The 24,425-nt window shown below is 38.4% G+C and overlaps 1 protein-coding gene across 3 annotated transcripts in view; it reads left to right on the top strand.

The window, feature by feature from the left end:
• The window catches only part of SLC38A11 (solute carrier family 38 member 11), a 66,397-nt gene that overhangs the window by 39,105 nt on the left and 2,867 nt on the right, over positions 1-24,425 (top strand). For 2 of the 3 annotated variants that reach the window (XM_069574324.1, XM_069574326.1), the window contains 4 exons: positions 606-676; positions 1,338-1,499; positions 4,378-4,490; positions 13,315-13,446. In XM_069574324.1, the coding sequence (XP_069430425.1) occupies positions 606-676; positions 1,338-1,499; positions 4,378-4,490; positions 13,315-13,446 (478 nt within the window). The remainder of the gene's footprint in view (positions 1-605; positions 677-1,337; positions 1,500-4,377; positions 4,491-13,314; positions 13,447-24,425) is intronic. The other variant, XM_069574327.1, reaches the window with a different exon arrangement.

Genomic DNA, 24,425 nt, shown 5'->3' on the forward strand with positions numbered 1-24,425 from the left:
GAAGCTTGGCCAGATGCGTCATCAGCCAGAGCCTGACTTTCCTAATACTTTAAATGGTGATAAGAGTACTTCAGTGTTACTGTGAAGGTTGAGATAGCATAGGATATAATTCCTAGAACATCATTAAGGACCTTTTCAATTAATATTAGGTCAGTCCACCTTTCTCGATAAAGTCTAGTGCCAACGGTGATTTCCTTTGGGTAGGATGAGCCTGGAAGAATGAGTTCGAAGGAAATGAAGGGCAGCCTTGATTAACTGAGGAAGAATTTTGCTATATTAATGTTATCTTCCTCATTGAGTATCTCAAATATACATAACAAATGTTTCTTGTTAAATTGACAAGCAAATAAAGTGACAGTATTAAGTAATCTATTTTAAATATATGAAACTAGATTCTTTCTAAGTATATTCAGCATATATTTTCAAGGAGCAAGGTTAACAGATTACATCAATATTCTTGGGGAATTTATTTACAATTTAAAAAGATGAATGAGGACGCCTTATAAATTTCTGACTTAAAGATGTTCAGCTTATAGCATGACATCATTTCTTGTTTTCTTGTATGCTTATGCCTTAATTCTTCAAATTAACTGATTCTCTTCTAGACCAAAAACAGAAGATGCCTGGATATTTGCAAAACCCAATGCCATTCAGGCTGTTGGTGTGATGTCATTTGGTGAGTACATGGTTTCCAAGGTCCTTTCTCAATGTGGGGTCTTCTGCACCATGAAAAAGTGCTTTGCCTCATATTTGTGTCTGGAAAGCAGATGTCATAAGTTTTAGACATCCTATTAGCAGTGTATGATCCAGTTTGTGCCAGCAAAAAATTAGGTGCAAACCATTCTCACTCATCACTAAAATTTGCTTCAATTTTAACAAGTCTTTTCCTCATGCAGAAAACTCATTAAAGTCTTGTTTCTTAACTTGAAAATCTAGCAAGTGTTAACAGACTTCCTCCTTGCACACAAAGTATTGTGAATTGGCCAGGAGTCTAGAGTGACTCTGTTATATCCCAGATGGGAAAGGAAGCCCTGGGCTGAAAATATGGTGTTGTTTAGATTTCCTTTAAGATTGGAAAGGCCACTAGGAAGTGGGAGAGAAAGTTGGATAGGCCTGGTTTATATCAAGAGTGACATGAAAAGATCACATAAGCCTAATACAAATGAAATTTCTCGTCCCTACAGCTGTTAGATTATTTCTGGCATTTCTAGTAAATTAGTATATTTGAACTTCAATTCACTAGTATTTCAAAGTAGCATATGTCTCTGAATTTTCCATGGGAAAAGGAGAACTATGTGATTTGCTTTAATAATGCTTTTCCCCCCCTTGTATTGCAGCATTTATTTGCCACCATAACTGCTTCTTAGTTTATAGTTCTTTGGAAGAACCTACAGTAGCTAAGTGGTCTCACATCATCCATGTGTCTACCTTGATTTCTGTATTTATCAGTATTCTCTTTGCCACATGTGGATACCTGACATTTACTGGCTACACCCAAGGTAAAAAGAGAAATTCTATCTTAACATATTTTGGTGTTCATCTGGAGTGGTGCTATCACTTGTCATTTTAAGTATTATTATACCTCATGCTCTACTTCAAAGTAGAACATATTCTCTCCTCTACCTTCCTTCCTTTCCTAATTTTCCTAATCTTCCCCTTTTTAAACTGCTAAGCTTTTTCTGTAGTCCATTCTCCCTCCTTTGATGGTTTCACTTCAAAGCACATGAATTTTGGCTTTCCTCTCTACTAGTCTGCTGCAGTTTCACTTTCAAAGACAACAGTATCCTCTCAACTCATCAAGCTAACAGTCTTCTTGGTTCTGATTCTCATGGACCTCTCTGAATTACTTAACAGTTCTGAGGACTCCCCGTAGAGAAAAGAGCTCAACCATATCATCATTCACACCCTTCATCTATTTTTTTTCTTCTGAGTGCTTCCACTTTGCTTTCAAATCCTATCTCTTCTCCTTCTTTTCTTCTGTTCATACAACAACCAAGGACATTTCTACTTAGTTGCTCTACTCTTGCTTTAAATGCAAAATATCACCTTTCCCACAAAACCAGCCCATTTCCTCCCCACCTCCACTCTCACCCCAGGACACTGAATTCACTTCTTTCTTCTGTTCATCCAACAACTGAGTGATCATCTCTTCTACGTCCTTGCCTCTTACTTCACTCCTCTATGTAGTGTGCTGGTTAGGTAGTCTGACAGCCTGCTAAATGCCGTGATTCATGCATTCCACAGCTTCTGCAGGCCTATTACTGCATTTGACCTTCAGACAACCCTAGGAAGGTAAGTGGAATAACTAGTTTTACCCCCTGCTTAGAACACAAAGAGGCAGAGTAACTTGCCCAAGCTGGCTGGTGACAAAGTGGAAACACGGCTCCTGACTTTCAGTCCCATTTTCTCTTCATTGCGTCTTGCTGTCTACCCCATTTGGTCCCATATGACCCACTAATAGCTGTCTCTTAGCCTCTAGTTCTTCTTGGCTTGCTTTTCAGATGACATTGAGGTACTCTTGGGTGAATGGTGCATTGTTCTAAATTTAGGTTACAGGTGACTATGATTATGAGAGAGTTCTCAAGAAACAAAGAAAGATGACTTCAAAAAAGAGTGATTAATACCATAATCCCAATGCTATCAAAAATATAATACCTGTGTGTGCCATTAGAGTATAATAATGAAGTGACCTTGAAAGTCTTGATAAAAATTATTTCAAAACATTGCCATATATCACTAAAGCTGCATAGTTTGAAAGACAAATGGCCTTTAGGCTCCAATCTCCACAGAATCTTGGCTTCAAAATGCCTTTTCTCTAAAACAGAAACCCTTTCTCTTAGTCACACCTTCCTGGTGTTTTTTATCAGTAGTAATTGTTCAGATATAATTAAGTCTTTACATAACAAAGCTGACAGGTTGATTTTGGTCTTTTTTATTTTTTTCCTTTTCTAGCTATAATTCCCTAAAACACACTTACAGTCAAGCTAGAATAAGCTGACGTTGTTTCTTTAGGCCATTTTGCCTTAGGCAAATCCAGTCTTGTTTCTGCAGGCTTCTTTTCTCTTTCATTTCACATACTCCAGCTTGTGAGCCAGTGAGAACTCTCCATTGTGCTTGAATTTTCCAGTGACTTTTGAAAAGATGCAGGGCCCGTATTTTAGTGGAAGTTAGAGAACAGGGAGCTTGAGTCCTTTTTCCTAGAGTGTTGGAATCTTTTCTGTCAACCTTGAACCAACCACTACTGCGACTCTTGCTTTGTGATTTAATCTCCTTCTGCCCAAAAGGGACACTAGAAAATAATGTACGTTTACTCCAGTTAAAAGGAAGGAGGGGAAAAGAGTCACTTAAATAAGTCTTGGGAAGAAGCAAATCATTTAGTCTTTTAATGAAAAATAAGTATACAGAGGATTATTATTAATTTTTTTATATATGAACAGTGTGGCAGTGTGTGATTTTTATCTAATTTTCTATTCAGTTTAATTGAAAACTGTGACAAACATTTTAAAATGTAAGTATTTTATTTAGGAAATAAACAGCCCCAAATATTTGTTTCTATATTGGGAAACTTTTTGTTGACATGATCTGTGCTCTCATTAGATCCTGTATTTCTTCACATGTGTCTAAGTAAATAGTCTCTAAATAAGAATTGGTTCAAGGTATATATGGTCCATCATTTAGTTTGGAACTAATTAAATATAATACTTTGCCTGGGAACTAACTGTATTTTCACCACTTTCAATCAGTGCATTTATACCTGGGTTCCTCAGATACCATGAAAGATAGTGTGTTTGGAATTCCTTGCTGTAGCCCTGAGTTTGTGATTAAACTCTATAGAGTGATATACAGGAAATTCAGCTCCTTACATGTACTAGTGTACTGTTCCTTTCAGGATTGTCCTTGATCTAAGAATAACATTTCAAAGGAAATTTGTTTATTTTAACAAACTTTTTTTTTTTTAAATAATGAAGTCACTTACTTACTAGAAACAAAGACCAGAAGCAAGTTTATAAAATCAGTGCACAAGAATTTAGGGAGTTGATTCTGCTATAAGAAGACAATGGATAAAAGTATTTTTCAGACGTTGATACAAATTTAAGGCTAATCTTCTAAAAACAAACAATGAGAATAAGAGAAAAGCCATTAGTGATAAATTTACTTTCAAGTGGAGCTTGTGCTAGTTTTAATACCCAGCAGTAATTATGTAGCTTTTGAATGCAAAATTTGTATTTAGACTTAGTTGTCTGTTGTATCAATTAAATTAAATGATGTTTATGTATCTTTAATTATATAATAAATATACAATATCTCATTTATTAGGTATTTATCTCAAATATCCAGTATCTATATAAAGTAAATCTATTTTACATTGTTCTCTAGGAGACTTGTTTGAAAATTATTGCAGAAATGATGACTTGGTAACATTTGGAAGGTTTTGTTATGGAGTCACTGTCATTTTGACATACCCGATTGAATGCTTTGTGACTAGAGAGGTAAGCACAGTCTCTTTCAACACTTTAGCTAGGTCATTTCTCTACTACATTAATTTAGTACAATTTATAAATCATTTGATTCTGCAAATTCCTAAGTGCATGATAAGAAATATAATTCATGAAATTTTCTCTTTTACGCAGTTTAAAGATAATTCATATTCAAATGTTTACGAGTTGTTTTTTTCAAAAGTTGGTTGAAAATCATGTTTGGTGGTTTAGTTTATATTAGTATAAGTATAAATATTTATACAACTGCATTCCAAAATGAATGTCAGCCTTTAATAGAGTCAAAACAAGATTTTCTTTTACTCATTCTTACAAACAAATTAAGCAATAAGGTTTAAAACATGTTTTACAAAATTGTCTTTTGGCTAAAATGTTTTATAAGCCAACATGTATCAAAGGCACCATAGGACAGATATGATCAATTGTATTATCTTTTAAAAGACTAAAATATTTTATCTTCAATGAAAACTTAAAATTTATTTTAAACCATTAGTTTTAGAGATAATTTTATTTATATATTTGCTAAGTTTATAAATATTTATTTTATATAAATATAAAATAGCTTACAAATAGCTGTGAAAAGAAGAGAAGCAAAAAGCAAAGGAGAAAAGGAAAGATATAAGCATCTGAATGCAGAGTTCCAAAGAATAGCAAGAAGAGATAAGAAAGCCTTCTTCAGCGATCAGTGCAAAGAAATAGAGGAAAACAATAGAATAGGAAAGACTAGAGATATCTTCAAGAAAATTAGAGATACCAAGGGAATATTTCATGCAAAGATGGGCTCGATAAAGGACAGAAATGGTATGGACCTAACAGAAGCAGAAGATATTAAGAAGAGGTGGCAAGAATACACAGAAGAACTGTACAAAAAAGATCTTCATGACCCAGATAATCATGATGGTGTGATCACTCATCTAGAGCCAGACATCCTGGAATGTGAAGTCAAGTGGGCCTTAGAAAGCATCACTACGAACAAAGCTAGTGGAGGTGATGGAATTCCAGTTGAGCTATTTCAAATCCTGAAAGATGATGCTGTGAAAGTGCTGCACTCAATATGCCAGCAAATTTGGAAAACTCAGCAGTGGCCACAGGACTGGAAAAGGTCAGTTTTCATTCCAATCCCAAAGAAAGGCAATGCCAAAGAATGATCAAACTACCACACAATTGCGCTCATCTCACATGCTAGTAAAGTAATGCTCAAAATTCTCCAAGGCAGGCTTCAGCAGTTCGTGAACCGCGAACTTCCTGATGTTCAAGCTGGTTTTAGAAAAGGCAGAGGAACCAGAGATCAAATTGCCAATATCCGCTGGATCATGGACAAAGCAAGAGAGTTCCAGAAAAACATCTATTTCTGCTTTATTGACTATGCCAAAGCCTTTGACTGTGTGGATCACAATAAACTGTGGAAAATTCTTCAAGAGATGGGAATACCAGACCACCTAACCTGCCTCTTGAGAAATCTGTATGCAGGTCAAGAAGCAACGTTTAGAACTGGACATGGAACAACAGACTGGTTCCAAAGAGGAAAAGGAGTACGTCAAGGCTGTTTATTGTCACCCTGCTTATTTAACTTCTATGCAGAGTACATCATGAGAAACGCTGGACTGGAAGAAACACAAGCTGGAATCAAGATTGCTGGGAGAAATATCAATAACCTCAGATATGCAGATGACACCACCCTCATGGCAGAAAGCAAAGAGGAACTCAAAAGCCTCTTGATGAAAGTGAAAGAGGAGAGTGAAAAAGTTGGCTTAAAGCTCAACATTCAGAAAACGAAGATCTTGGCATCCAGTCCCATCACTTCATGGGAAATAGATGGGGAAACAGTGGAAACCTTGTCAGACTCTTTTTTTGGCTCCAAAATCACTGCAGATGGTGACTGCAGTCATGAAATTAAAAGACGCTTACTCCTTGGAAGGAAAGTTATGATCAACCTAGATAGCATATCAAAAGCAGAGACATTACTTTGCTGACTAAGTTCCATCTAGTCAAGGCTATGGTTTTTCCAGTAGTCATGTATGGATGTGAGAGTTGGACTGTGAAGAAAGCTGAGCGCCAAAGAATTGATGCTTTTGAACTGTGATGTTGGAGAAGACTCTTGAGTCCCTTGGATGGCAAGGAGATCCAGCCAGTCCATTCTGAAGGAGATCAGCCCTGGCATTTCTTTGGAAGGACTGATGCTAAAGCTGAAACTCCAATACTTTGGCCACCTCATGCAAAGAGTTGACTCATTGGAAAAGACTCTGATGCTGGGAGGGATTGGGGGCAGGAGGAGAAGGGGACGACAGAGGATGAGATGGCTGGATGGCATCACTGACTCGATGGATGTGAATCTGAGTGAACTCTGGGAGTTGGTGATGGACAGGGAGGCCTGGTGTGCTGCACTTCACGGGGTTGCAAAGAGTTGGACATGACAGTGACTGAACTGAACTGAACTGAAATATAAAATAAACATTTATTTATGCATAAATTTCTAAATATGTTTATTATGAATTTTTATCTATATCTATATTGATATATTTAATTCATAAAGTCATCTCCAAGTTATATTATATCATCTGCCTGGATTCGTAGAGGAATATTAGGTAAAAGAGAACTAATTCCTTTTGCAGAAAGTTGGATAATGTGGCTTTGTCAGGAATCCCTTATACAGTAAGCTAAAAATCCACTGTACCATTTAGCAGAAAAACATGATCCTGTTTCATAGTGGTTCTTTCAGGAATCACAGTGAAAAGGCTTAGTCTTAGGATCTATTCCTAGAGATTGTTTACACAGTACACTGTCAATGGATCTAATGTGTGAAGTGAAATGCCTGCAAAGCTTCAAATACACGACCTAATGGGCAGGCTTCTAGAGGCAGACCAGTGCTTGCCTTATGCTGATTCTGGGTAAGGAACAGCACAGGGAAAAGGAATGAAGACATGGTCAGCACTGTGTATGTCCCTTAGAGTTAGCATTTGTCCTCACTTACAAATATATAACCCACAGGCCAGCTCACCTCCTTGAGTACAGGGAACAGTAGATTGAACTAGAATAATTTGAAATCAAAGAGCTAACTATTGTTGGATGCAGGAAATGGTTTTATTTTAGTTTCCACCCAATACTTTAGGTTCACATCTGATCTCTAGATCAGCAGTGACAGGTGGTTTATTCTCATGTGGTTTCTGGTGAGCTGCTCGTGGACTTCTGAGTCACTCCACCTGCACAGCTTGTGTCTTCAGGACTTAAGACTTGTGTTTCCTTTAGCTGCCATGACAGGAAGACAGAACTAAATCAAGGTCTCTGCCATGGTAGCAAATAGTAAGCAGAGGAACTTTGTATATTCCTCACCCATTCACTTCCTTTTTCTTTCTCTCCTTTCTTTGCACACACACACACATGCACACACACAAGTATACGATTGGCATTAATATATCAAAATGATTTCTACTCACAGGGAAAGTAGTTGGCCATGTCCAAGGGTGCCACAAAACCAGTCTACCCCCTAATAAATATCTGCACCAGTTTGCCCCACTGAGTAAACTTCATCATTAAGAATGCACTCGAAATGAGAAAATATTTGGAAGGACATTACCAATTACCAAAAAACCAAAATGAGTAAAAATGATTAGTGAAGGTGAAAGTCGCTCAGTCGTGTCCAACTCTTTGTGACCCCATGGACTACAGAGTCCATGGACTTCTCCAGGCCAGAATACTGGAGTGGGTAGCCTTTCCCTTCTCCAGGGGATCTTCCCAACCCAGAGATTGAACCCAGGTCTCCTGCACTGTGAGCAGATTCTTTACCAGCTGAGCCACAAGGGAAGTCCAAGAATACTGAAGTGGGTAGCCTATCCCTTCTCCAGCAGATAGTCCCAGCCAAGGAATCAAACAGGGTCTCCTGCATTGTGGGCAGATTCTTTACCAATTGAGTTATCAGGGAAGCCCAGTGATTCAGTTCAGTTCAGTTCAGTCACTCAGTTGTGTCCAACTCTTTGCAACACCATGAATCGCAGCACGCCAGGCCTCCCTGTCCATCACCAACTCCCGGAGTTCACTCAGACTCATGTCCATCGAGTCAGTGATGCCATCCAGCCATCTTATCCTCTGTCATCCCCTTCTCCTCCTGCCTTCAATCTTTCCCAACATCAGGATCTTTTCAAATGAGTCAGCTCTTCACATCAGGAGGCCAAAATATTGGAGTTTCAGCTTCAACATCAGTCCTTCCAATGAACACCCAGGACTGATTTCCTTTAGGATGGACTGGTTGGATCTCCTTGCAGTCCAAGGGACTCAAGAGTCTTCTCCAACACCACAGTTCAAAGCATCAATTCTTCTGCACTCAGATTTCTTTATAGTCTGACTCTCACATCCATATATGACCACAGGAAAAACCATAGCCTTGACTAGATGGACCTTTGTTGACAAAGTAATGTCTCTGCCTTTGAATATGCTGTCTAGGTTGATCATAACTTTCCTTCCAAGGAGTAAGGGTCTTTTAATTAATGGCTGCAGTCACCATCTGCAGTGATTTTGGAGCCCCCCAAAAATAATGTCAGCCACTGTTTCCCCTGCTTCCCAATCTGTTTCCCATGAAGTGATGGGACCAGATGCCATGATCTTAGTTTTCTGAATGTTAAGCCAACTTTTTCACTCTTCTCTTTCACTTTCATCAAGAGGCTCTTTAGTTCCTCTTTGCTTTCTGCCATGAGGGTGGTGTCATCTGCATATCTGAGGTTATTGATATTTCTCCCGGCAATCTTGATTCCAGCTTGTTCTTCTTCCAGCCCAGCGTTTCTCATGACGTACTCTGCATATAAGTTAAATGAGCAGGGTGACAATAAACAGCCTTGACGTACTCCTTTTCCTCTTTGGAACCAGTCTGTTGTTCCATGTCCAGTTCTAAACGTTGCTTCTTGACCTGCATACAGATTTCTCAAGAGGCAGGTTAGGTGGTCTGGTATTCCCATCTCTTGAAGAATTTTCCACAGTTTATTGTGATCCACACAGTCAAAGGCTTTGGCATAGTCAATAAAGCAGAAAGAGATGTTTTTCTGGAACTCTCTTGCTTTTTCCATGATCCAGCAGATGTTGGCAATTTGATCTCTGGTTCCTCTGCCTTTTCTAAAACCAGCTTGAACATCAGGAAGTTCACGGTTCACGAACTGCTGAAGCCTGCCTTGGAGAATTTTGAGCATTAATTTACTAGTATGTGAGATGAGTGCAATTGTGTAGTAGTTTGATCATTCTTTGGCATTGCCTGTCTTTGGGATTGGGATGAAAACTGACCTTTTCCAGTCCTGTGGCCGCTGCTGAGTTTTCCAAATTTGCTGGCATATTGAGTGCAGCACTTTCACAGCATCATCTTTTAGGATTTGAAAGAGCTCAACTGGAATTCCATCACCTCCACTAGCTTTGTTCGTAGCGATGCTTCCTAAGGCCCACTTGATTTCAAATTTCAGATATCTGGCTCTAGGTGTATTTTCACACCATCATGTTTATCTGGGTAGTGAAGATCTTTTTTGTATAGTTCCTTTATGTATTCTTGCCACCTGTTCTTAATATCTTCTGCTTCTGTTAGGTCCATACCATTTCTGTCCCTTATTGAGCCCATCTTTGCATGAAATGTTCCCTTGGTATCTCTAAATTCCTTGAAGATATCTCTAGTCTTTCCTATTCTATTGTTTTCCTCTATTTCTTTGCATTGATCACTGAGGAAGGCTTTTTTTTTTCTCCTTGTTATTCTTTGGAACTCTGCCTTCAAATGGGTATATCTTTCCTTTTTCCTTTGCTTTTTGCTAGTTTTCTTTTTCACAGCTATTTGTAAGGCCTCCTCAGACAGCCATTTTGCTTTTTTGCATTTCTTTTTCTTGAGGATGATCTTGATCCCTGTCTCCTGTATAATGTCACGAACCTCATTCTATAGTTCATCAGGCACTCTATCAGATCTAGACCCTTAAATCTATTTCTCACTTCCACTGTATAATCATAAGGGATTTGATTTAGGCCATACCTGAATGGCAGAAAGTGAAGAGCAACTAAAAAACCTCTTGATGAAAGTGAAAGTGGAGAGAGAAAAAGTTGGCTTAAAGCTCAACATTCAGAAAACGAAGATCTTGGCATCCAGTCCCATCACTTCATGGGAAATAGATGGGGAAACAGTGGAAACAGTGTCAAACTTCTTTTTTTTTTGGCTCCAAAATCATTGCAGATGGTGATTGCAGCCATGAAATTAAAAGACTCTTACTCCTTGGATGAAAAGTTATGACCAACCTAGATAGCATATTCAAAAGCCGAGACATTACTTTGCCGACTAAGTTCCATCTAGTCAAGGTTATGGTTTTTCCTGTGGTCATGAATGGATGTGAGAGTTGGACTGTGAAGAAGGCTGAGCGCTGAAGAATTGATGCTTTTGCACTGTGGTGTTGGAGAAGACTCTTGAGAGTCCCTTGGACTGCAAGGAGATCCAACCAGTCCTTTCTGAAGATCAGCCCTGGGATTTCTTTGGAAGGAATGACGCTAAAGCTGAAACTCCAGTACTTTGGCCACCTCATGCAAAAAGTTGACTCATTGGAAAAGACTCTGATGCTGGGAGGGATTGGGGGCAGGAGGAGAAGGGGACGACCCAGGATGAGATGGCTGGATGGCATCACTGACTCAATGGACATGAATCTGAGTGAACTCTGGGAGTTGGTGATGGACAGGGAGGCCTGGCGTGCTGCGATTCATGGGGTCACAAAGAATCAGACACAACTGAGCGACTGAACTGAACTGAACTGAACTGAATGGTCTAGTGGTTTTGCCCACTTTCTTCAATTTAAGTCTGAATTTGGCAATAAGAAGTTCATGATCTGAGCCATAGTCAGCTCCTGGCCTTGTTTTTGCTGACTCTATAGAGCTTCTCCATCTTTGCCTGCAAAGAATATAATCAATCTGATTTCGGTGTTGACCATCTGGTGATGTGCATATGTAGAGTCTTCTCTTGTGTTGTTGGAAGAGGGTGTTTGCTATGACCAGTGCATTCTCTTGGCAAAACTCAATTAGCCTTTGCCCTACTTCATTCTGTACTCTAAGGCCAAATGTACCTGTTACTCCAGGTATTTCTTGTTTTCCTACTTTTGCATTCCAGTCCCCTATAATGAAAAGGACATCTTTTGGGATATTAGTTCTAAAAGGTCTTGTAGGTCTTCATAGAACTGTTCAACTTCAGCTTCTTCAGCATTACTGGTCAGGGCATAGACTTCGATTACCATGATATTGAATGGTTTGCCTTGGAAACAGAGATCATTCTGTCGTTTTTGAAATTGCATCCAAGTACTGCATTTCAGACTCTTCTGTTGACTATGATGGCTACTCCATTTCTTCTAAGGGATTCCTGCTCACAGTAGTAGATATAATGGTCATCTGAGTTAAACTCACCCATTGCAGTCCATCTTAGTTCGCTGATTCCTAGAATGTTGACATTCAGTCTTGCCATCTCCTGTTTGACCACTTCCAATTTGCCTTGATTCATGGACCTAACATTCCAGGTTCCTATGCAGTATTGCTCTTTACAGCATTGGACCTTGCTTCTATCACCAGTCACATCCACAACTGGGTGTTGTTTTTGCTTTGGCTCCATCCCTTCATTCTTTCTGAGTTATTTCTCCACTGATCTCCAGTAGCATATTGGGCACCTACTGACCTGGGGAGTTCATCTTTCAGTGTCCTATCTTTTTGCCTTTTCATACTGTTCATGGGGTTCTCAAGGCAAGAATACTGAAGTGGTTTGCCATTCCCTTCTCCAGTGGACCACATTCTGTCAGACCTCTCCGCCATGACCTGTCCATCTTGGGTGGCACTGTCTAGTTCTAAATTGTATTTGATCTTTTCTATCTTGTCAAAAATTGATGACTATTTGTTTCATTGGATTGTTTGAATCTCTCTAATTAGGATGTTAATTCCTAAGAATAGGAATCATCTCCTAGACATTTTCTCTTAGCATAATACAGTGTAGGACATATTAAATAGGTGTTAAATAGGTAACTGGGCTTACCAGATGGTGCTAGTGGTAAAGAACTTGCATGCCAATGCAGGAGATGTAAGAGACACAGGTTTGATCCTCAGGTCAGGGAGATCCTCTGGAGGAGGGCAGGACAACCCACTCTAGCTTCCTTGCCTGGAGAATCCCATGGAAAGAGGAGCCTGGTGGGCTACAGTCCATGGGGTCTCAAAGAGTCAGACATGACTAAAGAGACTTAGCACACACACTTGGTAACTGTTGAGTGGTAACTGTTGAGTATCAGTGGAAAATGGTAATCATCTCTTCTCCATTTTTGTTAAGGAAAGGCAAGATAAAATAGACTTAACTTGTATCAGATAGGATTTAGATTATATGAAGTTAGTTTCCTATTAGTAAAGAATATTAAACATGCATTATTATTAAAAGATACTGTGCTAACTCTTTTCCTTAGATGTCCTTCAGATAATCTAAATAGCATCTGTAGTTTGTGTTAATAGTAACCTTATTGGACTCAAGGGAAAAGAATAAGGTAACTTCTCAAGGCCTATCTTACACTTCAGAAATATTTTTGTTCAGTCAGTAGTATGCCATGTTCTGAGTCTGGAATGTAAGCCAATGCCTGTCTAATAGTTGAACAAAGAATACTTGTTATTGATGTGTGTGTGTGTCAGTGTGTAAATAGTTTGGAAAAGATATAACATTCATTCATATGACTTAAGATTTGATTGATTGCCTTACTGTATTTTATATAGTCCCAACTACTATAATATAAAATTCTCTTTTAAAACTCCTGCACAGCTCTGAGAGTCCCTCTCTAAATAATCTGTTTCTCTTTGGCAGGTAATTGCCAATGTGTTTTTTGGTGGGAATCTTTCATCAGTTTTCCACATTATCATAACTGTGGTTATCATTACCGTGGCCACACTTGTGTCACTGCTGATTGATTGCCTTGGAATAGTTTTAGAGCTCAATGTAAGTACATTTGAAGATTCTAAAAATCTCTTTTAAAGTTATATTTGCATTTAACAGGAGATATATTTTCCTTAATAAAGGTGTCATTTTCTGAACTGGAATGAAAATGTGCTTGTTATAGTAAATATTTGCATAAATGATATTATGCGGTTTTCAGGACTCTATATTTTAGAGCAGTGGTTCTTCAATGGGGGAAATGCCCTTCTGTCCCCACCCCAGTGGACACTTAGCAGTGTCTATAGATGTTTTTAGTTGCCACAACTGGGTAAGCTGATGCTAGTGGTATCTAGTTGGTAGAGGACAGGAATGTGGCTAAACATCTCACGATGTGCAGGGTAACCCTTACCACAAAGAATTATGCAATCCAAAATGTCAATAGTGCTGGAACTGAATTACTGGTTTAAGCAGTTTTTCCATATTTTATATTCTATAGTACATAGATATAATTGAAAATAACTATAAATTAAACAAATCTAGGGGAAATTCCTTTGCAGAGTAAAGACAGGTCTAGAGAGACTCATTAAAATACGTAATGAAGGAAGTTATATCCACTTACCCATTCACTTACCTTTTTCTTTAAGTATTTCTCCCTCTCTCTCTCTCTCTCTCTCTCTCTCTCTCTCTCTCTCTCATTTCCTTTGTAATCTCTACTGCTGATTTCCAAATCTATGTCCTCATCATATCACATTTGAATTAATATTGGGGTTTTGCTTCAACTAGCACATATTTAAGTTCTGCTTCCAATTTATCACCATCCTGCTTAAAAACTCTACTCTTCTCTCAATGAGCACAAAATCTGTTGCCTTTATCATCTGACCCCAAGCTATCTCTGGAAAGTTATTTACCACTAACTTCCCAAAATCAGCCCATAGCTCTAGTCAATCTTATTTTTGACCTATGAGTAATCCATATTAATTCTTTCTTTTATCCTTTGGCTTATGTTTATTCTTTCCTGTAATTATTTTTTTTTCTTTCATTTCTCTCCAAATCTTACAAAGATTTAAAGTCTAGTGCAGCTTTAATATGTTTATTTGTTAATCAAATATACATTAAATAATTACAATTGAGCTTTGAACAACATGGATTTGAAATATGGAGTCTACTTTTACACAGATACTTTTCAATAAATATGTACTACATGAACCTCAGTTGGTTGAACCTGCAGATATGGAGAAACAGAGTATGCAGAATTGTATATGTTATATATGAGCTTCCAACAGCTCAGTAACCCCTAACTCCTGTGTTATTCAAGGGTCAGTGATACACTATGCCACAAAAGCAGAGATACAAGGATGGGAGGAAATCAGAAAGGATCTGTGCTTTTGTGGAGCTTACAATCTCGCAAGGAAACTTAAAAGTTCAGCTACTATACAGGCAGTGAAAAAGAGAAAAGGATGTGGGTGGACTCCTAAAAGACACTTTTTAGGAAAGATTGACAGGATTTGCTAAGCAATTCAATTGGGAAGTCAGGGGGATAGAGGGGCGCATCAAGAATGACTTCTTGGGATCCAGCAATTCCTCTTCTGGGTATTTATCCAAAGAAAACAAAAACACTAATTTGAAAATGTGTATATACGGTGAAGTTCTTGACAACATGATTTCAACAGCCAAGATACTGAAGCAACCTAAGTGTCCATCAAGAGATGAATAAATAATATATGGTATGTATATACAATAAAACACTACTCGGGCATAAAAAATAAAATCTTTCCATTTGCAGCATCATGGTTGGATATTGAGGATATTATGCTCAAATATTATTTCAAAGTGAAATAAGTCACACAGAAGAAGACAAATACTGTATTATCTTACTTATATCAATATATGGAATCTGAAAAAGATTAAACAGAACAAAATGGAAACAGACTCATAGATACAGAGAACAAATGAGTGGTTGCCAGAGAGGAGGGGCAGGGGTGAAATTGATCAAAGAAATTGAGATACAAATTTCCAGTTGTATGATAAATAAGTCATGTGTATGTAATATACAACACAAGGAATATCTATAATATTGCAATACTTTGTATGGGGACAAATTGTTACTAGAGTTGTTCTGATGATCATTTCATAATGTATGTAAATGTCAAATCACTATTTAGTGCACCTAAAACTCACATAATATCATATGTCAACTGTATTTCAATTTTTAAAAGTGACCAAAAAAAAGTGACTCCTTGATTCTACTTAGTGGAAGTAGGATAATGAGATCATTTGGTGAAACATGCATAGAAGTGATTTTACTGCTTTAGAGTCTTTCCTCTTCCCCTTCTACAATCCTTCTGGAATTTCTACTCAAAACCGCACCACTTAACATTGATCAATCATGTCCCACAGGAAGGGTGGGCTTTTATAGATGGAATATCAAGTTATCTTTTACTCACTCCACTGAGAATTAAGGGGGGGTGAAGGTATTATTCCTTCCAGGTGCCATTTGGTTTTGAAATCCCAGACAAAGGTAGTGGAAGATTCAGTCAGGAACACACTGTTGGGAGTTTTCCTGTATCAGATCATGTGGAAAGTAGGGAGTAGGCAACTCCCCCAACCCTCATATGACTAGGGAAACATCTGTTCCACCAGCAATGGAAAGAAAGTTCATAGGAAACATGGAAAATTATCCAAGGTAACTCTTACCTACTTCCTAATTTTGCATAGGCTAAAGGCTAGTAGGTTCACTGAAAGTCATTTCACGTTCCAACCTTGATCTATGTAAATGCATGACTGCAACCTACATGTAACTTGATTTAAGTACTACTTTATATCATGTATGGTCTGGACTGTCCATAAGCTTGCCTTTGCTATCAAAGTACAAATTCTTTAGAGACAAGAATGGTGCTTAATTGCCTTCTCCATCCCCCACAGTATAAAAAGCACAGTGCTAAGAACACAGTGCTCAAATCACTGCATGCCCCACTGTCCATTGGGAGCACAGTGAAGGATCTATGTCTACAAATGTTCCTGGACACGGAAGGCATTCTTTAGTACGCATGATCGGTCCTATCTGACTCTTTGTGACCTACAGGCTATAGCCCACCAGGCTCCTCTGTCCATGGGATTTCCCAGTGAATAATACTGGACTGGGTTGCCATTTCCTACTCCAGGGGATCTTCCCAACCCAGGGACTGAGCCCACACCTCCTGCATCTCTTGCATTGGCAGGTGGATTCTTTACCACTGAGCCACCTGGGAAGCCCATTCTCTAGTTGTGGCATCAAGCAATTAAGTGTTACAAAAAATTGTTGGGGCTGACAGTAAATGGTAATCCTTTAATTATGCTGAGGAGCACAATTTCCAACTCTGTTATTTCTTGTCTTGTGAAATGTCTCATTTGAGGTCGCATGTTTGTTTGAATATTGTAGGATTGTGATATGAGAGAACATATGTTTATCAACTGCTTTACTACTGACTATTTTGATAGCCTAACAGTTTTTGTTCCCTTTAAGTTAACCAAGCATACACATATTGCTTATTTTTCAGGAATGATATATTTATGTATATTTGACCATTACTTTCTGTTAATTCCAAATCTCCCTGACACTTTGCATAACAAAATTATAAGCACATAATGGTGGGCTACAGTCCATGGGGTTGCAAAGAGTCAGAAATGACTGAGCAAACTAAGCACAATCACATTAAATATTCCCAGTTGTGCCTATGTTGAAATTTTTTGTGGTTAAGATAGAATTCTGGTGTTGTAATAAAATAATGATATTTCATGAAAATCTGTTATGAAGTCAAGATCTGAGCTGAATTTGAGGACTATTTTTAAAAATTTAAAACATGATTCTAGATCCATAGATTAAAAAAAAAAAAAAAAGAAAACCTGGCTATATAGACATTTAAGAAGAGTGCCAAATTGTCATGATTTAAGGCAATGGCACCTCACTCCAGTACTCTTGCCTGGAAAATCCCATGGATGGAGGAACCTGGTAGGCTGCAGTCCATGGGGTCGCAAAGAGTTGGACACAACTGAGCGACTTCACTTTCACTTTTCACTTTCATGCACTGGAGAAGGAAATGGCAACCCTCTCCAATGTTCTTGCCTGGAGAATCCCAGGGACGGGGGAGCCTGGTGGGCTGCCGTCTATGGGGTTGCACAGAGTCGGACACAACTGAAGCGACTTAGTAGCAGCAGCAAGAACTCAATTACACTAGTTTTAAGAAATCTGAGATCTCCATTCACTTCCAGACCATCTGAGTGTGTACTTTTTTAATCAGTGAAAGTCTTTTTGTAAGTGCAATGTCACAGTCAGGTCTTTGTTCAGGTCCGTTTTGTGTGGGTATTTGTTATGTTTTATAACATCAGATCAACCAGCAGGTCACATAGCCCTGTAGAAGCAACTAAAGCATGTGATGTTTCCCCTCCAAACAACAGTGTGAGCTAACATGTAGGGAGCATTTACTTGGAGTCAAATGTTTTGCATATATTATCATCATTAACCTATATAAATTTCACATATGAGGATATTGAGACACAGAGTGATTGGCATCATTAACAGGTCACACTGGGTTTTTTTTTTTTAATGAAGTATGATCTATATGGGCTTCTCAGGTGGTCCTAGGGGTAAAGAACCCACCTGCCAGTGCAGGAGACAGAAGAGACACGAGTCTGATTCCTGGGTTGGGAAGATCCCCTGGAGGGGGGCATGGCAACCCACTCCAGTATTCTCGTCTGGAGAATCCCATGGACAGAGGAGCCTGGAGGGTTACAGTCCATGGAGTCTCAGAGTTGGACATAACTAAAGCGACTTAGCACCCACTCATGCATAGTTGATTTATAACATTATATTACTTTCAGGTGTACAACTTAGTGACTCAATATTTGTATAGATTATACTCCATTTAAAGTTATTACTAATATGAAGCAATGGCTATATTTGCCTATGCTATACAATACATCCTTATAGCCCATCTATCTTATACATAATAGTTTGTATCTCTTAATCTCCTTCCCTTATCCTATCCCTCCTACCTTACTCCCTCTCCACTGTAGCCACTAGTTTGTTCTCTATATCCGTGAGTTTGTTTCTTTTTTGTTATATTCACTACTTTGTTTTATTTTTTAGATTCTACTTATAAGTGATGACACAGTATTTGTCTGACTTACTTCACTAATCATAATGTTCTCTTGGTCCATCCACATTGTTGGAGATGGCAGAATTTCTTTCTTTTTTGCCTGAGTAGTATCTGAGTGTATATGTGTGTGTGTGTACATATACTACATCTCTGTTCATTCATCTGCCGATAGACACTTAAATAGCTCACACTAGTTTTTAAGTGGTAGAAAGTGAACACAAGCTTTCAAACCCTGTTGCCCATGTTTTTAATCATTATGCTAGTCAGAGATTTCCTAAGTATAAGGCTTTAAATCATGCAAAATAAATGTATTCATGTCTCCTTCCATTTTCTAAGTTAAAAATCTATGCATTGAGCTTAGCTGTAAGTGAGGTTAAGAGTAATTCAGAATACACATAGATAGACTTTATAAAAGGGTTAAATACAAAAAAACAAAATTAAAAGTTTTTCATCTAAGCTGATAATGTTTAGCTAATAGCCTTTACCTTAGTTAATAAGGTAGTACCTTAGAAATTCTTTTCCTATTGTGGCTTCTGAATCATCATTAAGTAGAATAAGGATCTTTACAGGTGATGATATAATAGAATCAGACCTTCAATTTGCAGAGTTAAGGAGATGATATTACTTAGTATAACTAAAATAATATAGAATAAAATTATTCAGACTTATATTAGTTATTTAATAAAAAGAAAAGCCCATTTAGAACTTAGCTTCCTTTTTATTTTATTGTTTTCATAGCAGTAGAACAAAATGACTTATTTTCCAAAGCAAATGCACCCTCAACTTTAAAGGATTCATTTTATCTTCTTAATAACAATCCAACATCTCGGCACTAGTGTTGCTGTTAGAGAAAGGAGGCATCTGCAGTAATTGGGTCCTTTGGGTTTCTACTTGCAGCAGAACAAAGAGAAAAGATGAAGCAGCTGGTGCCTGTGGCCAGGCTAACCAGCCCAAGAAGCACTGTGTGCAGCATACAGTGGAGGGAAGAGAGCAAACCTATTACCCAGCAAGAGCACACAGAGCGAGCGAGCCGTAGTCCAAGCCGCCGAAGACCTCTGAGCTAGAGTTTCTCTTTAAGGTATAGGAACACATTTCATGAGTCGAGGTTGATTACAAAATAGAAATTTTAAGGATGTTTAAGCATTCTTTTCTTTAGTTTTCAGCCTCCTTGCATCAGATGAGAGGTTTCTGTTCAGGTAGGAGAATTCAAATACTTTTCCTATCTGTACTGCCAGTAAAAATATTCAACACCTTCTGTTATTTCCCACCTGCAAACTGCAAAATGTCCTGGCATCCGTAGTGTTTTTTATCGGAAGATAGTGCTTTCCCCTTTTATAAATAAGCTATATATTTTCTTGTCTCTCGATAAACAGTTATGGCATTTATGTGCTGTCAGGAAATTTTGAAAATTATTACTAAGCCAGTGGCGTATCCTCTGACAAGGCTATATTAGATAGATGAAATTAGTTGGACTAATTTATAGGGAATGGGCTTCCCAGGTGGCTCAGTGGTAAAGAATCCTTCTGCCAATGCAGGAGACACCGAAGATGTAGGTTTGATCCCTGGGTTGGGAAGATCCCTCGGAAGAGGAAATGGCAACCCAGTCCAGTATTCTTGCCTGGAAAATCCCATGGACAGAGGAGCCTGGCGGTCTACAGTCCATGGGGTCACGAGGAGTCAGACACGACTGAGCAACTGAGCACACACATACACACAATTTGTAGGGAATAGAGCAGATGTTTTTATCATTTTACTGATAATCTTGGGTCCTAGCAACAATCTCTACCAAGACGGAGCTTTCAAATATTTAGGAAGCAACTGCTATCTAGACAAGATACTCAACTGGACTTCTTCCAGTACAAACATAAGCTATAAAGTTTTCCCACTAATTGCTACTTTCCCAACCTTTAAGAATTATGACATAAACAGAACACCCATTGCTTTGCGCTGCCCAGCGAGTTAGGTTTGGAAGAGTCCCAAAATACTGACTGATGACAGCTTCTGAGCAGCAGCTGGTTGCAGTTTCCACCCGGATAGCACTTTCACACTCCACAATTCCTGAAGAAGTTGCTTCACGTGTTCCTATGAACAGCCTTTTATCACTCTTTATCTCCACACACACGTACACATACTCACACATGCATGCACTCACAAACATATTGTTGTTTAGTCACTAAGTTGTGTCCAACTCTTTTGTGACTCCATGAACCATAGCCTGCCAGGCGCCTCTCTGTCCGTGGGAGTCTCCAGGCAAGAACACTGGAGTGGGTAGCCATTCCTTTCTTCAAGGGATCCACCCGAGCCAGGGAGCAAACCCGGGTCTCCTGCACGTGCAGGCGTACTTTCTACTACTGAGCCACTAGGGGACTCCTCCTGTGTTTGTATTTTTTATTTTCAAAAATTATTTCATACAAATCAAAGGATAATTATTATAAGCATGGATTGAGTTAAGTATTTTTTATAATTCAAAAAACTTCAGTTTCACATGTCATAATGGAGCCTAAGAAATACATAATTCATTTAACTCGGCTGCTGTTGCTGCTGCTGCTAAGACATTTCAGTCGTGTCTGACTCTGTAGCCATATGAAAATTAATCCTTTATATGCCGTGTACTTTTGTAGATATTCATCTGTATTCACGTACTATGAACAGCAAAATTATGTTGCTCATGTATTTCAAATTAGAAGATGACACTTCTTAGTATTTTCTCATTCTTATGTCTGTGACTATAGAAATATTTTCCATGAAGTGTGGTTCCTCCTATTCTTCCCCAAATTTTTAGCTGCTGCCTGGCTAGTCTGACTTCATGTGCTCCTCTTAATTGATATTTCTCCTGACTTGCTGTTTTTGTTAAAAACTTGTATTTTTGAAATCATATGATGTTGTATATTTTTGGTATGAGAATAGTACTTAGTATAAAGCAAAGTAAATTCAGTAAATGATGATACCGAAAAAAATCTTTCTTTTAAAAATATATGTTTTTAATTTTAATTTTTACTTTATTTTACTTTACAATGCAAGTTCAAAAATGACAGAATGATCTCTGTTCATCTCCAAGGCAAACCATTCACTATCACAGTTATCCAAGTCTATGCCCCAACCAGTAACGCTGAAGAAACTGAAGTTGAACGGTTTTATGAAGACCTACAAGACCTTTTAGAACTAACACCCAAAAAAGATGTTCTTTTCATTATAGGGGACTGGAATGCAAAAATAGGAAGTCAAGGAACACCTGGAGTAACAGGCAAATTTGGCCTTCGAATGCGGAATGAAGCAGGGCAAAGACTAATAGAGTTTTGCCAAGAAAATGCACTGGTCATAGCAAACACCCTCTTCCAACAACACAAGAGAAGACTCTACACTTGGACATCACCAGATGGTCAACACCAAAATCAGATTGATTATATTCTATGCAGCCAAAGATGGAGAAGCTCTCTACAGTCAACAAGAACAAGACCAAGAGCTGACTGTGGCTCAGATCATGAATTCCTTATTGCCAAATTCAGACTTAAATTGAAGAAAGTAGGGAAAACCGCTAGACCATTCAGGTATGACCTAAATCAAATCCCTTATGACTATACAGTGGAAGTGAGAAATAGATTTAAGGGACTAGATCTGATAGATAGAGTGCCTGATGAACTATGGAATGAGGTTCGTGACATTGTACAGGAGACAGGGATCAAGACCATCCCCATGGAAAAGAAATGCAAAAAAGCAAAATGGCTGTCTGGGGAGGCCTTGCAAATAGCTGTGAAAAGAAGAGAGGCGAAAAGCAAAGGAGAAAAGGAAAGACATAAGCATCTGAATGCAGAGTTCCAAAGAATAGCAAGAAGACATAAGAAAGCCTTCCTCAATGATCAATGCAAAGAAATAGAGGAAAACAACAGAATGGGAAAGATTAGAGATCTTTTCAAGAAAATTAGAGATACCAAGGGAACATTTCATGCAAAGATGGGCTCGATAAAGGACAGAAATGGTATGGACCTAACAAAAGCAAAAGATATTAAGAAGACGTGGCAAGAATACACAGAAGAACTATACAAAAAAGATCTTCACGACCAAGATAATCATGAAGATGTGATCACTCATCTAGAGCCAGACATCTTGGAAAGTGAAGTCAAGTGGTCCTTAGAAAGCATCACTACGAACAAAGCTAGTGGAGGTGATGGAATTCCAGTTGAGCTATTTCAAATCCTGAAAGATGATGCTGTGAAAGTCCTGCACTCAATATGCCAGCAAATTTGGAAAACTCAGCAGTGGCCACAGGACTGGAAAAGGTCAGTTTTCTTTCCAATTCCAAAGAAAGGAAATGCAAAAGAATGCTCAAACTACCGCACAATTGTACTCATCTCACATGCTAGTAAATTAATGCTCAAAATTCTCCAAGCCAGGCTTCAGCAATACGTGAACCGTGAACTTCCTGATGTTCAAGCTGGTTTTAGAAAAGGCAGAAGAACCAGAGATCAAATTGTCAACATCTGCTGGATCATGGAAAAAGCAAGAGAGTTCCAGAAAAACATCTCTTTCTGCTTTATTGACTATGCCAAAGCCTTTGACTGTGTGGATCACAATAAACTGTGGAAAATTCTGAGAGATGGGAATACCAGACCACCTGACTTGCCTCTTGAGAAATCTGTATGCAGGTCAGGAAGCAACAGGTAGAACTGGACATGGAACAACAGACTGGTTCTAAATAGGAAAAGGAGTACGTCAAGGCTGTATATTGTCACCCTGCTTATTTAACTTCTATGCAGAGTACATCATGAGAAATGCTGGACTGGAAGAAACACAAGCTGGAATCAAGATTGCCGGGAGAAATATCAATAACCTCAGAGAAGGGGACGACCGAGGATGAGATGGCTAGATGGCATCATGGGCTCGATGGACGTGAGTCTGAGTGAACTCCGGGAGATGGTGATGAACAGGGAGGCCCGGCGTGCTGCGATTCATGGGATCGCAAAGAGTCGGACATGACTGAGCGACTGAACTGAACTGAACTGAACTTACTTTACAATACTGTATTGGATTTGCCATACATCGACATGAATCCACCACGGGTGTACGTGAGTTCCCAAACATGAACCCCACCCCCACCTCCCACCCCACACCATCTCTCTGCATCGTCCCCGTGCACCAGCCCCAAGCATCCTGCATCCTGCATCAAACATAGACTGGCGATTCATTTCTTACATGATAGTATACATGTTTCAATGCTTCTTTTAAAAATATTTTAAGGTATAATCTGTTCTTTTACATCACCCAATTTCAAAATCAGTTTTCTATGATTTTCCCCTGGGGTTACTTTACCAAAATAATGTCAAAAAGTTTTCAAACTGTAGGTGATAGGTGTATAGGGTTTTGTTATATGATTCTTTCTACTTTTCTGTATAGTTACAAATTTCCATAATAACTTTTCAAGTTTGGAAAATATATATTTTGTGGAATGCTTCTTTTTCATTCTTAACCTTACCATATTTACTGAGTGCCTATTTTAAAAAAAAATGCTTGTTTTATGACTTAAGAAAGTACCATTTATCATATGATTATATTTAATATATTTTAATCATATATTTCTTTTATTTAATATATAAATAATGTCTAACATAATCAAAAAATATATTATCTAAAATGCATTTAATTTTATCATTATTTCATTTGCAGAATTCCTTATAGATTTGGCCTCCTCAAATGGAAAGTCTCTTTCCTTTGAAGTCAGTAACTTGTGGTCTTTTTATAATAGATAGCAATACTCCCTGTAATTTTCAATCTGACATTCCCCCTCAGGTTGGACTTATCCATAAACTAATGTGGGGGAGGGAGGATGAGTCATAGCTATTTAGTTCTGCTGTCAATTTTCTAGGGTAATTAATGTGAGTAGTTTTACTTGAAAGAGGATTTAGAAATGCT

Source organism: Ovis canadensis, chromosome 2 (assembly GCF_042477335.2).
Source record: "Ovis canadensis isolate MfBH-ARS-UI-01 breed Bighorn chromosome 2, ARS-UI_OviCan_v2, whole genome shotgun sequence".
Classification (NCBI taxonomy): Eukaryota; Metazoa; Chordata; class Mammalia; order Artiodactyla; family Bovidae; genus Ovis; species Ovis canadensis.